This window comes from Limulus polyphemus, unplaced genomic scaffold (assembly GCF_000517525.1).
Source record: "Limulus polyphemus unplaced genomic scaffold, Limulus_polyphemus-2.1.2 Scaffold1316, whole genome shotgun sequence".
Classification (NCBI taxonomy): domain Eukaryota; kingdom Metazoa; phylum Arthropoda; class Merostomata; order Xiphosura; family Limulidae; genus Limulus; species Limulus polyphemus.
In genome coordinates, this window is record NW_013666926.1 from 147503 (window position 1) to 161455 (window position 13953).

Below are 13953 nucleotides of genomic sequence, written 5' to 3' on the forward strand. Positions count from 1 at the left end.
TATATTATTCATACCTTCAGTGTATAGGACGCAAGCAGTTTTTGACATAACATTTTGGGGTAAAAAAGTGCGTCTTATACACCGAAAAATATGTTAAGTCTTCTCAAATGATGAAATGGTGGGCAGAGCAAATATGGTGGGTTTGCTAAATATCATGGTATCTCAGCAAATAGAAAAAGTATGAGGTTTTTTATTTTATATACTAGCTTGCCAATATTGAACATTTGAGTTTCTAATTTCTGTGAAACTATAGACATATTGTGGGCATCACAAAATGTAGTCTGACCAAACCCAGTAGGCCACGTACTACATGACACACAAAAATCAATATTTAGCCTTTTTTTAATATTTAGTTTTAAATTATAATCTACAATTTGGTACTAAACTTATTGACATACATTTACAAAATGATAACTAAATAAAATGTTGAATGTAAATCTACAAACATGATGACATGCCCTCTGACCCCTATTTGTCTCGATAGGGTTAACTTAACAGGATGCAATTCTCTCCTCACATATAAAGCTACCCCTCCTCCTTCTCTCATCAAAATTGTTCAAATCCAACGAAGTCTCAGTGATACCCATAATATCAAACTCCTAAGTTTCCATAACTGCTTAGAACTCATCAGTTTTATTTCTAATACTCTTAGCATTACAATAGTAACAGTTAGTTATAGATTTTAAAATACGTTTATGTTTTATGCCTGTTGTACATGTTTTCCTGTCAATTATATTTCCTATTTTACTAATATCATAGCCCTCATCTTTTTCTAGCCCTAGTTTAAATGTACCACTACAGCTGAGTTAATAGCCCTTGCTAACATGCTAGCCCCTGCCTTGTTTAAGTGTAAGCCATCCATTCCAAAAATATTAACTTTCCCCTTAAAATTATTCCACAAATCCAACTAGCCTATTTGCTGATTCCTACATATCAATCTATGCCTGCCATTCAATCTTAGTGACCTACTTAGTATCTCATCCCCACAATTTATTCTTGGCAATATCCCTAACAAAATCAAGCTGTGACCCCTTTCTTTAAATGTCCTTATCAGTGTTTTATACTTATTAATAAGTTCCTCAGATCCATCTTTCCTTACATCATTAGCCCTCACCTGTACCACAAAGACTGCATTGCTACTAGCACTCTTAACTATCTCTCTGGTTCTCTCAGTTATATCATGTACTCCTGCTCATGGATAGCATAAGCATATTCTTTTGCTCCTATTTACTCCACATGCTACTCTATTTACATGCCTAACTAGAGAGTCACCTACAACTATAAGTTCTCTATCCTTTACACTATCATCCCTTGTAATCCCATCTGTTTCCCCTACCTGCTCCCCCTCATCACTAGCAAGTGCTTCTAACTGGTTGCTTAACCTAAGTCGAAGCCCATCCTTGCCCCCTAAATGCATTATTTTCCAAGCTTCTAGCCCTATTTTCTTTCTTAGCTCCTTTGAAATCCTGTTTGTCAACTGTACCCATTGTGTGCAGAAGCTTTAGTTCTTTATTAAGCCCCGCCACCACTTCAAGCAATTTACATTTCTCCCTTTCCACCTCTGCAACTCTACCCAAAAAAACCCTCCAACTTCTTCTCTAGAATAATTTTGAAGAAGGGAGGATAATATAAAGATAAGTTAATATCTGTTACTTATTTTTTCTTGAGGATAGAATAATAAGAGGTGATAGTAGTTATTGTATGAGGTTAGATAGAGGATTGATAGGATAATGGCTTTTCATTTATTTGAGTTGTGTTCTAAGGTAAAAGAGTCAGAGGACACAAGATTTCAAAAGTACAGAATATGCTCCAATTAACCCCAAGCATATGGGCCTGAATCTTTTGTACATGTCTCTACCATTTACAGTGTTAAATTTTATTAAATAACTATTATCAATGTTTGTCAGTAAACTTAGAATGAAAATGTAGTCTATATTTCAAACATTTATAGTATGTAAGTTTTAAATTCTTAAATTTCAAAAGGACATATTTTAAAAATTATCAGTCTGCATTTTGCAGTGCTATATATGGTTTGAGCTCTGATTTCTCAATTTCAGAAACTCATAATTTCAGTAATAGGCTTCTACAGTTTCCAGCCAAATAGAAATGTAAATTAAAATATAATTAAAAGTAAAAATCTAAAGTTTGAACATCCTACATTCTTGATTTGCAGAGATATCAATAGATTTGTCAAACCTATCAAAGAAGCTCCTCCTCTCTCTTTCTCTGATGTTTATGTTTGTTTGCTAATTAGTTTTAAATGGCTAATGGACATGTTTATAACCAATAAAAAGAGCAGATATTCCTCTATATAATTCTTGTGATGCTTTATTTAGTTTTCCTAACATAAAATAATGTTATTCTATAAAATTGTTTACTTTTTGTTGATCATTATTTGGTGCTCTGAATAAAAGAAAGTTATTAAATGTCAGATTTGACTCTTACACTTTTTGAAGTATACTGGTTATTTGCCAAATATCTGTAAATCCTCAAATTAGGTATCTCTGATTCAGCTACTGCAGGTTATTCACTGTGAAGTTTAGAAATTTCTGTGAATAAAATGTCCTCAAATAAAGAAAAAATTTGTTTTTCCTAACTGTTAATAGAATTTGAACCTGAAAATCTAATTTACTATGTGTATGTGTGTGTGTTATTTTAAGTTAATCACATTGTAACTTAGACTAATATAGATATATGCATTCATATCATTAACTATTTTTTATCAAAGTTGTACTGGCATAATACATTTAAGTTTCGTTATTCCACATTTTACATCCTAGATGAATTGTTCATATTTTCTGTTCCACAGTTGTGTTAGATATTTAAGATGTAGTGTTCCTTTTCAGTTTAATCAACATTACTTGTATAGCATAATAGCTAGCTGAAAGAATATAAAAATCATACTAAAGAAATTGACTGTAAATGTTAGAAACATAATTGCTGTTAATTGGAATAATTAATATATCGAAATTAAATATATATAATGATAACAAATATTAAAGAAAAAATTAGGTTTAGTGACTGTATATTGAATTTCTGTTTTTTTTTGTTTGAACATACTAATTAGATTTGACTTTTTTTACAGAAAGTTCAAGAATTTAAACTAGATGCAGAATCAGAACTAAGATTTGAGGTAGAGGGAAAAGAAAAGGTGACAGTAGAGGTTTGGAAATATCCTTATAAACATGCTTACATTTATGTGATTTTAAAATAAAATGAAATGCTTTTTTACTCATTCACAAAAATAGTAGACAGAATGAAGAACATTAAATTTAAAGAAAACTAAATTGAGAAAATATAATATAGATAGATTTACTTTAACAATCCAGAAAGTCATAGTAGCATACATGCATGTAGAAATGACTATACATGTTTCAATCTGAATTGTTTTCTAAAACTTATTAGAATATATGTAAAGATAATTCAGTAATGCAGTTAATTTTAAAACTAACTTTGATCTAAGCTGATTAATTACAGAATAAATTTTAAGTACTTGTATTAATACCAGGACGTAGATGCCAGTTTAGACATCTATAATATGGAAGCAATTTTTTATCACTGGCTTTAAAAAACATGCATTAATATACATTATAACAAATAACGTGAATTTAATTTTGTGTGTGACTATTTGACTGTTTGTGCTTTGAAAGCTCGAAAAGGCATCCTGATTTATAGTTTTGTTTTGGGTCACTTTATGATTATATGACAAAAATATATGTAAGATATCAACAAGAATGCAATGGAAGTTTACTCAAAATACTAATATTGAGATTGTAATTATAGGGTTATAATGCTGAATAGGAATGTAGCTAATCCATCAAATGATCATCTACCAAGCTTATCTACCTTTCTTCTCTTGCCACTTTGTGACATTATTCATTCTGATATGGCACTTACCTCTCTCACAAGATTAGCTATTCTCGTTCAGTGCTACCCTCTATATGCGAACATTTTCTTCACGCATGCTACAAATATTGCACTCCCCCTTGTTGAAATTAGTATTAAGTTGTCAAGAAATTATTGCCGCTTTTTTAGATGAAAAAAACCCAAACAACTTATATATCAAAACAAAACATTTATTAAATGAAATAGTCTTTATTCTTATTGATGATGCTTTTCTATCTTACAAACAAATTGTTAATGCCCTAATTAAAGAAATCACGTGGTTTTTAAGCAAAAAACATGTGGATGTGCATTGTCATGGAGAAGGACACCTTTCCAATTGGCAAGGAAAGGGGATTCTGATGAAGGGCTTGATTTAAATGTTCCAGTTGCTGACTATAGATCTCTGCATTGACAATTTGCTGTGGATTGAGGAGTTCAAAATGAATTACTCCTGTGTATGGAGTCCAGGTTTTGAGGTCGGAAGTGGTTTTTGTCTAGGACTGAGCCATTGTTTTTGGCGTTTAATATTTGCATGGAGAATCCATTTTTTATCACTGGTGACAATTCTGACCAAAAATGGTTCATGTTAATTATGAGGCAGAAGAGACAAAGCAACGTTCACATGTTGGAAACTAAGATCATCGAAGAGTTTGTAAGGCACCCAAACACCTTCTGTATCTCAGGTTTTGTGATATTTTGTTACTTTCCCCTATTTTTTATTCCCCTCATCCTTATTTGTTGCATGAGCATTCTTCTCAACCATTTTTGATACTTCCTCCCTCTCATAATATTTGAGTACATGCAGATCACTTTCCCAGTTAGGTGAAGGGATCAGTATGCTGTGTCCCCTGAGAGCATCTGATCAGTATGATCTTGCTTACCATCAGGTAGAATATCCATTTTTGGATCACCAGTTGTTGGTCTCCTTGTTATCTCTTTGGGGGGAGGCTCCCGAATCTAATGTTAGTCTCACTCTTACTACCCTCCTCTGGAATATGTCTTGTATACTAATTCTAACGAGGGGGGGGGGGGAGTGGAAGGCTTGTGGCATGTGTAAAGAAAATGTTTGCATATAGAAGGCAGCACTGAACAAGAATAGCTAATCTTGTGTAATCTTGTGCTTATCAGAAATACATTTTCAGTATAGGAAAATTATAACTTTGCAAACTGTCTCATAATTCACAAGCAGGTGCAAAACAACCTTTTACTTTTTAGTGCCATCCAAGCACAGTTATCAAAATCCAAATTTTTAACTGCCATAAGATATTTATTGGAAATTAATTTTGAGAAACTAGCTGACATTTATATGAAAGTATTTTTTAATTTGCGTTAGTTTAAGGTTGTGAAATCATGAATTCATAGCATCAAAATATGATATCTTGATCTACATTCAGAGAAAATTCCTCTTTATATGGTTAAAAATGACACTGTTGTTTTATGAAGCATAAGACAATTATTTCTAAAAATATAAAATGGTTATCTCAAACAATTTGTACCAATCATGCCTATCCTTTTAAATTTTTACATTCCTATCATGATTTTTAGGAGCACTTGACACAAGAAACACATTAATTTTGTGTCCTGACAAAGAGATTACAACATAAATTAGCAACTTCCACTTACACTTGTATGCTACATAGTCAATTGTAAATTGCAGAAATCACTCTTTTCATTGATTTGTAGGTGAATGCAATTGACTTTCTTATTTTCAGATGTACATTTCATTAGTTTTACTCTGTCATTAATATCATTTCTTTTATTCATGACTTTAACTCTAATATCTCTTTTATCATCCTCATAGATAGATGTTTATTTACCGAGGAGTCCTACTGAAGTGACTTTATTGTTTTCTGTACAACATTTTGACATAGCAATGATGTTCCACATTTTTGAAAAAACCTTATACTGTTGGCTTTACAGCCCATTAAAATTAAGAGTTACATTATTTTCAGCTTTATTTTGGTGTGAGTCCACACCTATCACCATTGTAGAGTTAATTTAAGATTTGTCATTTTAAGCATTAAAACTATATAAGTCTATTTTTTCATATGTTTCTATTATCTCTTTATTAAACACCCTAATTACGTGAAATTAGGTGGTGTTAAGCATTCCAAGCAAAATAATATTTTTGTTACACTACTATTAGAGCTGGGTGATTTAATCAATTAATAAATATAATCAATTACCTATGAGCAGCTATTACATTGATTAGTTTCTCATAAACTACTTGATTAATCGTAGTTTCGATGATTGTTACAAAAGTAATCAACAAATTGATATTAATGTATCCAATTATTTTTGTTTTTGATTATTCCAGCAGTTGAGTGATTGAAATTATGATTAAATTGATTTTCACAAATATAATCGACTAATTGAAATTAGGGTTTCCAGTTACTTACCATTTTTGATTCTTCCAATTATCTAAGTAATTGCCAATATTGGCAATATGTTTCTTTGTGGTTACGAATCATACTACTGACTAGAGGGCAGCAACTGGCTGGTAGTACCCACTGGCTATTTAAATGTTAAATAAAGTGTAAATTTACTGACTTAAGGAAAAAAAGACAATGCATGTTTCACAAATATTTCATTTAGTATGATTATAGTTTCATCATTTGTATCTGGTGACACCTTTAATGGTGAATCCATGGTCATAATAAATGAAATATTTGTGAAGTGTGCAGTTATTTTTTGTTTTTCTCAATTTTGTAATTATGGAGTTTCACCAAGAAATGATGGTTTCAAGTATTAATTATGTAAAATTACTATTTTTCTTATACTGTGTTATGTTTCTAATTCTATTATTTAGCATTGAATTAGCAGTTGCAGATCTATGGGAAGAGTCCAGATCACCATCTATTTTGTTCCTGAAATTATTAACTGTATTCTTTAATTTTTTATGAGCAGTTGCAAATCCACAGGAGGTGTCCAGGAAGACAAATTCTTACTCATTTCTTCAAAGACTAATAATTATGTTATTTAACTCTCTCAACATGGGCTCAGTCACGTGGTCGGTACTCGATTAAAGTCTTTTTAGATTTAATACTTCTAACTTTCAATATAGTGTGTATATCTTCACAAAATTTGGTAGTCTTTCAGTTCATATTGTAAGTGTTTCACACACAAAAAATCATATTTTTAGTGAAGTACTTTTAATAAAATAGAGATTTGTCCATGAAGATATTGAGTATTTGTTTTGAATAGTTCGTGTGAAAAGTAATTTTCAACTTAGAGTTAAAAATACTTTCCTCGTCCCAAAAGTGCATTTATAGTTTATCTGTTACTTTCTTTACCCTATCTCAAAACAGGATCAGTCAATTCAATCGACCTCATAACCACCAAAAACAAAAATTGAAATAAACCTAAACTATCCTTTTTTTTTCTAGAATGACTTCAAATTGTAACATGAAATTACATTCGTTTATCATAAGTAGCTCTAAGTTCATAACAGTATACATCAAGGTATAATTAAATTTTTTGTTTTATTGCCTGTTGAATCATGTCTAACTACTATCTGTGCCATTATAAGTTGTAAATCACTTGGTGAATGTGCAGCTCACGTTATGCTATCGAATTACATTCCCCACGAGTTGCTCGCATGCGTGTCTTGTGAATCATTTTAATTATTTTACTTATTTTACCTAATTTAGTCATAAATAATTTCAAAAGATCCATATTTTTATATTTTAGTTACTTTTATAGTAATAAATAAAGAATACATATGAAAAACAAGAAATAAAGTACTTACTCACTCTTCTTTTTTCTTGCTTTTTGGTTTTCGAAGAGAGTGTACCCTAATTTTTATACTATAGATAGTAATGCACTTAATAATTTTGATTTAATTAAATAATGCACAAAGATTGTAGACTAATAACATGCAAAAAGTAGACAAATTCACTTACCTCTCAAAAGTTTTCTGGCTTTCTAAATATGCAACAAGAGCCGACAATTCATCCAAGCTAGTCGTTAACTTTCCCATGGGAACGAATCTTGTAGTGTGAGTGAAATTGACGATATTTTGTTCAGAATACAATGTTATACAATACGTGATTTGATAGATGAAAACCTTGACTTTCTATTGGTTTTAGGTAATGTATAATGAAACGTAAAAGAGAACTATCAACGAATTGTGAAAGAGAGGATGTGATAGGTGGGTGTGGCAGGAGAGGTCTGATTTTCTGTTCGATAACTCTGTAACCAAACAGAATTGAAGGCTATAAAATTATGGTTTGTTTGAGCAATGACAATTTTATAGAGAGTATTTTACATTTAATTTCATACTTTTTCAAGGGGTGGTGGATAAAATAGGGATGATGACATGCTAAGAGAAAATGTATCACGTGGGTCACACTAGTGGAAATTCAGGATTTTTTTAAATATTGCCTTGTAGAATTAAGAACTTAAAACTTGTGTACTATTAAAATATGGATTATTAGCTAAGAGTTTATGCTATTCTAATTAGTCAACATAAACAAAAAGTACTTTAATAAAATTTTGAATGTAAGACACTAAAACCTTGTGTCATGCATAGTAAAAAATACCTGGGGCGATAGGGTTAATGTTGTATAAGCAGGTGTGGGCTTAGGGAAAAGGATCCATGGGGATCAAACCCTCATTCCACCCCTTTCATTAATTTTTTCTGAAATGTTTATTATTTAATGTTGTATATGTAAGTACAGATTTAGGGGTTCCAATCCTCCCCATTTTTTTCAGAAATTAAACAAAAATAATATATTATCAAAAAGAAATATTAAATGACAATGTTTTTTTGAAAATATTTTTTTTCAATTTTTCTGATGTCAACACAGCTAGAGGCTACAGCAATCTGAGCCAATAACTGATTTTTCATAAATGAATACAAATGATACTTAAGCATTACCATGGTAAATTTTCATGCTTTTGTTTTTTCCACACACATTAAATATGCATGTGTGATCTAGGCTTTAGAGATTTCTTTACAACAGAGTTAGTATTGCTTAGGAGACCTGCAGCTGTTATAGCATATACTTGTTACAAAATTGATTTTTCATTGTTTGGAAGTTAGACTAATTGCAAGAAAGATTTTTTTGTATTGTTGATGTCCAAAATAAGTGAAAATACAATTGCTATAATTGTATAAGCGATGACTTAAAAAGAAATTGAAAACAGGTATTTTGTTTAGGAATGCTAAAGTATTAATTTAGATGTTGACTTTATAACTGTTTTTCTAAATATAATTATAAGTATTTAATTTTTGATACCAAATATGAAGCACTTGTCTTTTAACTGTTTTTCCTTTCATATGAATCACATTACTGGAATTAAAAATATATGCTTTGCAATCACTGGATTATAAACCCACCTGAGCTATACATAATAACACTTGTAGGCTTTCTTATTAGTTTTATCACTAAAATTACTAGTAGTATGAAGTTAAAAAAATAAAAGAGCAACAAAAATAATATATTTAACAGTAGTGCTAGTTACAAGTTAGATGTAACCCCCTCTACTTACATCTTAGATCAACCCTGTTTTGAGTACCAGTTTCTTAAAGTATGGATTTCTAAAAATGTTTAACATACTTTGAAACATGCATGAATCATATATGTGAAAAAATGTTGAAATATGTACTCCATCTAGCAAGCTTGGATGTTTCTGTATTTATTATATTTTTCATGAATATTAGTATCTTATGTCAACTATTGTACATACATATTTGCATGTGTTTTTGAAAATTATTTTATTTCCAACAATTAAAGAAGTGTTCATCTAACTTAAACATGATATAGGCCTATAGCCAAAATTAGTAGTGTTGTTTAAAAATGTTGTTTATAAAATGTTTTTAAACTTACAGCATTTGGAGCTGCTTGTCCTTTTGTGGGATCTGACCGTAATACTTTGGTTTTGTTTTCCTACCCCCAGTTTTCCTGTATTTGTCTCACCCTGATTTTGGGGGTTGGGATGTTCATTTGCCTTCCTTCTCTTTGCGTGATTTGTGCATAGCACCTTTTCTACACCAGAAGGTTATGGTGACATTTCTGACTCTTTGGAATCCTGGTTGAGGCAGCCCACTTACATATCTCTTTCTCCTCCCTGGCCTTCAACTTATCCCAAACCCCTCCTGTACCTGTTTTTGTGTCTCACTGTTCTCCTTCTTCTCTCTTGCTGGTTCCAGCCTCTTTTGTTCCTAAATTTCATCTTCAATCCCTCAGGCACCATCTTCCTGGCTACTGGTAGTCTCAATGATTATGTTGTGGATTCAGGACCTGTGGTGGCCAGGCTACTCAGATTTTTCCACATTTGAGGATAACTTGCCATGGACCCTTGGGTTCTGAAGATGGTTTCAGAAGGTCTGGTCCTCCTTTTCAATTCTCCTCCTCTTTTGTCTCTGCATCTGGTTTCCTTCCCAGGACCTCAGGATCCTGTTGCTTGCCAGCATCTGGGACTTGGTTTGCAAGAGTGCCATCGAACAGGGAGATCCACCTTTTCTGGAATTTTATGTCTTCCCACATTTTACCGTGGAGTCCTTTCTCAACTTTCATTGGATTTTTACTCTTGCAGCCCATCGTTATCTTTGATTTGTTCATTGGGGTGTGTGTTTTTCAGTTCCAGGCTTTTCCGTTCGGACTCGTCTCTGCTGCCTATGTTTTTGTTGGGTGGTCTGGGCATTTGCCTGTCTTCTTCATTCCTTGGGCTTATGTTTCTATCATTACATGGATGACTGGCTACTTGCTTCCTCACAGGTCAAGTCTGTCCTTCATACTCACTTTTTTAGAGAAGTGGCTTGGGTTGGTTGGTTGGTGAAGGTGGAGAAAACATTCCTCATCCCCATGCCATACCCAGTTCATCTTGGAGTGTTGTTCAATTCCCTACTCAGTTGAGCCCAACCTTTTCCCCTTCAGTTTGCAGCATCTCCTCCTCTTCCCTGGAAGCCCTCATCTCTCTTGGTTGTACCCACATGCATCACCTTCAGTGGATTTTGTTAAACCAGGGGAGCCTTGTTGAGGTTCTCTTGGACACCTCTCTCTTCCTTCCTCCTTCCTTACAGACTGATTTTGCCTGATGGTTGGATTGAGAGAACACCACTATTAGTGTCTCTCCTCCTCGACCAGAAGGTTACCTTTTTATGGATGCTTCTCTTTCCAGTTTGGGGACTTATCTGGATGCGTGGGTGGTTTCAGGGCAGCAAACTCTCTCAGCAGCCTTTCTTCATATCCATCTTTTGGAGCTCCTTGCAGTTTATTGGGCTTTGGTTCATTTTCTTCTGGTCCTTTAGGTTTGGTTGGTGATGATGCATTCCAACAACTTGACAGTGGTGTCATACATCTACAGGCAAGGAGAGGTGACTGGACCTGCAAGTGTTTTGGGAACTCTGTGCCCAGTGGAGTGTTCTTCAGTTGGAAACTTTTAAATTCATCTCCATTCTAAGCTTCCACAGTTTTAGTCTCCTGTTCCACATCCTTTGGCTGGAGCAGCAGATGCTCTCTTTCAGGATTGGTTGGGTCTCTACCTATATGCTTATTTTCCCATTTTTCTGATTCCCCAGTTTCTTTCCATCATCCAGACCACTTGGTGTTGTTTCTGTTGGTTGCTCCATATTGGTCAGCTCAGCTTTGATTTCCACTTCTGCACCAACTACTGGTGTCACCTTCTCTTCCTCTTTTCCCCACACTCCTTTATCAGACCTAGTGTGGCACACATCATCCATCTGTTCCTACACTCAGGCTTCATGTGTGACTTTTTTATGGTCCCTGGCTTGGCAGGCTGGACATTCACAGTGTGTGGTATCCTTGATTTCCCATTCTGTATGTCCTTCCTCCATGGCAGTGTACCAAAGAAAGTAGTATACGTACCATACCTCAAGGTTATCCTCCATCCTGTCCTAACCTTCTCCATATCACTTCCTTTCAAACGTGGAACTTTAACAGAGACTTTTCAGTCTCCACTGTTGCAGGATATCTTATGGCTTTGTTACCCACGTTTCATTTTACATGTTATGCTTGTGTCTTCAGTTCACTGAACCTGTCCCTTTTCTTCCCTTCCCTCTACATCACTTGACCTCCTAACCCTGCCTCTCTTCCAGGTTGAAACTTCAATGTCATCCTTCATACCGTTACCCTTTCTCTTTTGGAACAATTGTCGACATGTTATTCTTATCACCTCTCTTTAAGGACACTTTACCTCCCCCTGTTGGTGTGTAAATGTCATCATTTGGATGTGTTCGCTCTTGATGTCCACCACACCTTGTTTCACAGTTCCTATGTTAACCTTTTCCCCAATTGTTCTTTTTTGCACAAATCTTTGGCTGCTCAGAAGGGTAATTCCACCTTCTCACCTATATTCCTTCCTTCTGGTGTTACACTTTTATGACTGTTCTAATCCTGACTGCCTCCTCTGTCTGGTCAGGGCTCTGCACTGTTACATGGTGTGAACTGATTCTTTCTGTGGTTTCTGCTCCCAACTATTTATTCCTTGGAATCCTTTCTAGGCTCTTGATCTTTCTCCCATTACCCTTATGGGTTCGAATCGACAGTTGATGTGCCTGACTTATTCTTCCCTTTCTCATGATGATTGTCATCTTTTCTGTGTATTAAATTTGTCACCCTACCACATCCCTGGCTGCTCATTTCTATCATCCGCTGAAAAACATCATTAGTGCTGATGTGTGAACCACTCTCCATTCCTTTATTGTTCATTTTCTGCACCACCTAAACATTTCTTCTTTCATAGGGTTTTGTCTTACTCCTGTTGCCATTTTGTGCTCCACTGATCTTTTTTTGAGTGGTTAAGTGCTCTTTTTTTCTTTGAATGAGCCTTTGTCACATAGTTGGATCCTACTCAATAGCAGGTGTTGCCTGGCCAGATATACTTATTCATAAATCCACACTGTAAAACGTGTCATATATGCCCACTGTTGAAATGGGGTGGTCTGCAAGATCACTTGTAAGTATGCTTTGCAGTATTTTGCTTCATAAAGATCTTTGTCCCGGTCTGTGCATTCATGGACTAACATGAGTAAAGCATACAGGGATTACTACCCATCCCAGATTATCTGTGTATTGTAGATAACAGGATTGGCCTGATTTACAAAATAAGGGATTAAGGTTACTCATTGCACTTTTTTCAGTGCAGTGTTCTTCCAAACTCTCCAACACACCGTTTCCTCCTCCTCCTTGTGGAGTATGGGAGTCCTTGCCATCTACGAGTTCCTAGCCACTGGGATGGTGGACCATGGAGGCTTCCTTCTAAGTCTACTCAATCAATGAGAGTAGGGAAATGATGTTCTGCCAGTGTAGAAGGTGTTGATGCTCATCCTACCAATTCCACCAACATGCAGTTCATCCCTTCGGCTAAGGCACCTTTCTTCCTACCTTCTCCTGGGTGTTAGTTCCCGGCAGTTATGTGATGGTTGGAGCTGGATCAGCCACATAAGTTCTCACATGTGTAGGGTTAGGTACCCTCCTCATACTGCAGACTGAATCATACATTCCCAATGCCACCTGGTGATGTACTGGAGATGCACCCCTTTTTGCTGTTCACTGTTTTACTGTTCTTTGGATGTTGGTTCCTCAGCAGATATGATGATAATTATGTTCAGAGATGAAAGTCTTCCAGATATATCCGGAAATCCGGATATTTTTAAAAAATCCTGAAAACCTCCGGTTTTCTTCCGGAGAAACACATTTTTTAAAATTATTTATTTGATTTTGGTGTTCCATGCCATAGATAAGCGTTTATGCAATCGCGCGGTTTGTTTACATTCGGCGACAGGGCACCGCCATTTTGTAGTCTCGCAATGCTTGCTGGCGTGTACGAGACCTTGTATGCTTATAATGCAAAGTTCATGTCACGTGAACGAGATTTTATCTCAAAAACGTGCTTTAGAAAATGCGGTCATTCTTTTGTGTACCTTTCTATTGAGCGAGACAATTGAAGAGCCTTATCTATTCAAAGGTGTTTACCGAAGCGATAATAGATCAATTGAAATGTACAAACAAGTAGACAGATCGGCAGATATCCGTAGCATAGAAAGAAAGGTAAAGAACAAGTTCAAATGGTCGTGGCTGGAGGAAAAGGATGTAAATGGTG

General features: G+C 34.6%; 1 protein-coding gene across 4 annotated transcripts in view; it reads left to right on the forward strand.

The window, feature by feature from the left end:
• The window catches only part of LOC106463068 (polyribonucleotide 5'-hydroxyl-kinase Clp1-like), a 199043-nt gene that overhangs the window by 36710 nt on the left and 148380 nt on the right, over nt 1-13953 (forward strand). For 3 of the 4 annotated variants that reach the window (XR_002611405.1, XM_022390475.1, XM_013923039.2), the window contains exon 2: nt 3086-3163. Coding sequence is in view for 3 of the 4 variants with exons in the window: in XM_022390475.1 (XP_022246183.1) it covers nt 3086-3163 (78 nt within the window). In the remaining variant the exon portion in view is untranslated. The remainder of the gene's footprint in view (nt 1-3085; nt 3164-13953) is intronic. The other variant, XM_022390474.1, reaches the window with a different exon arrangement.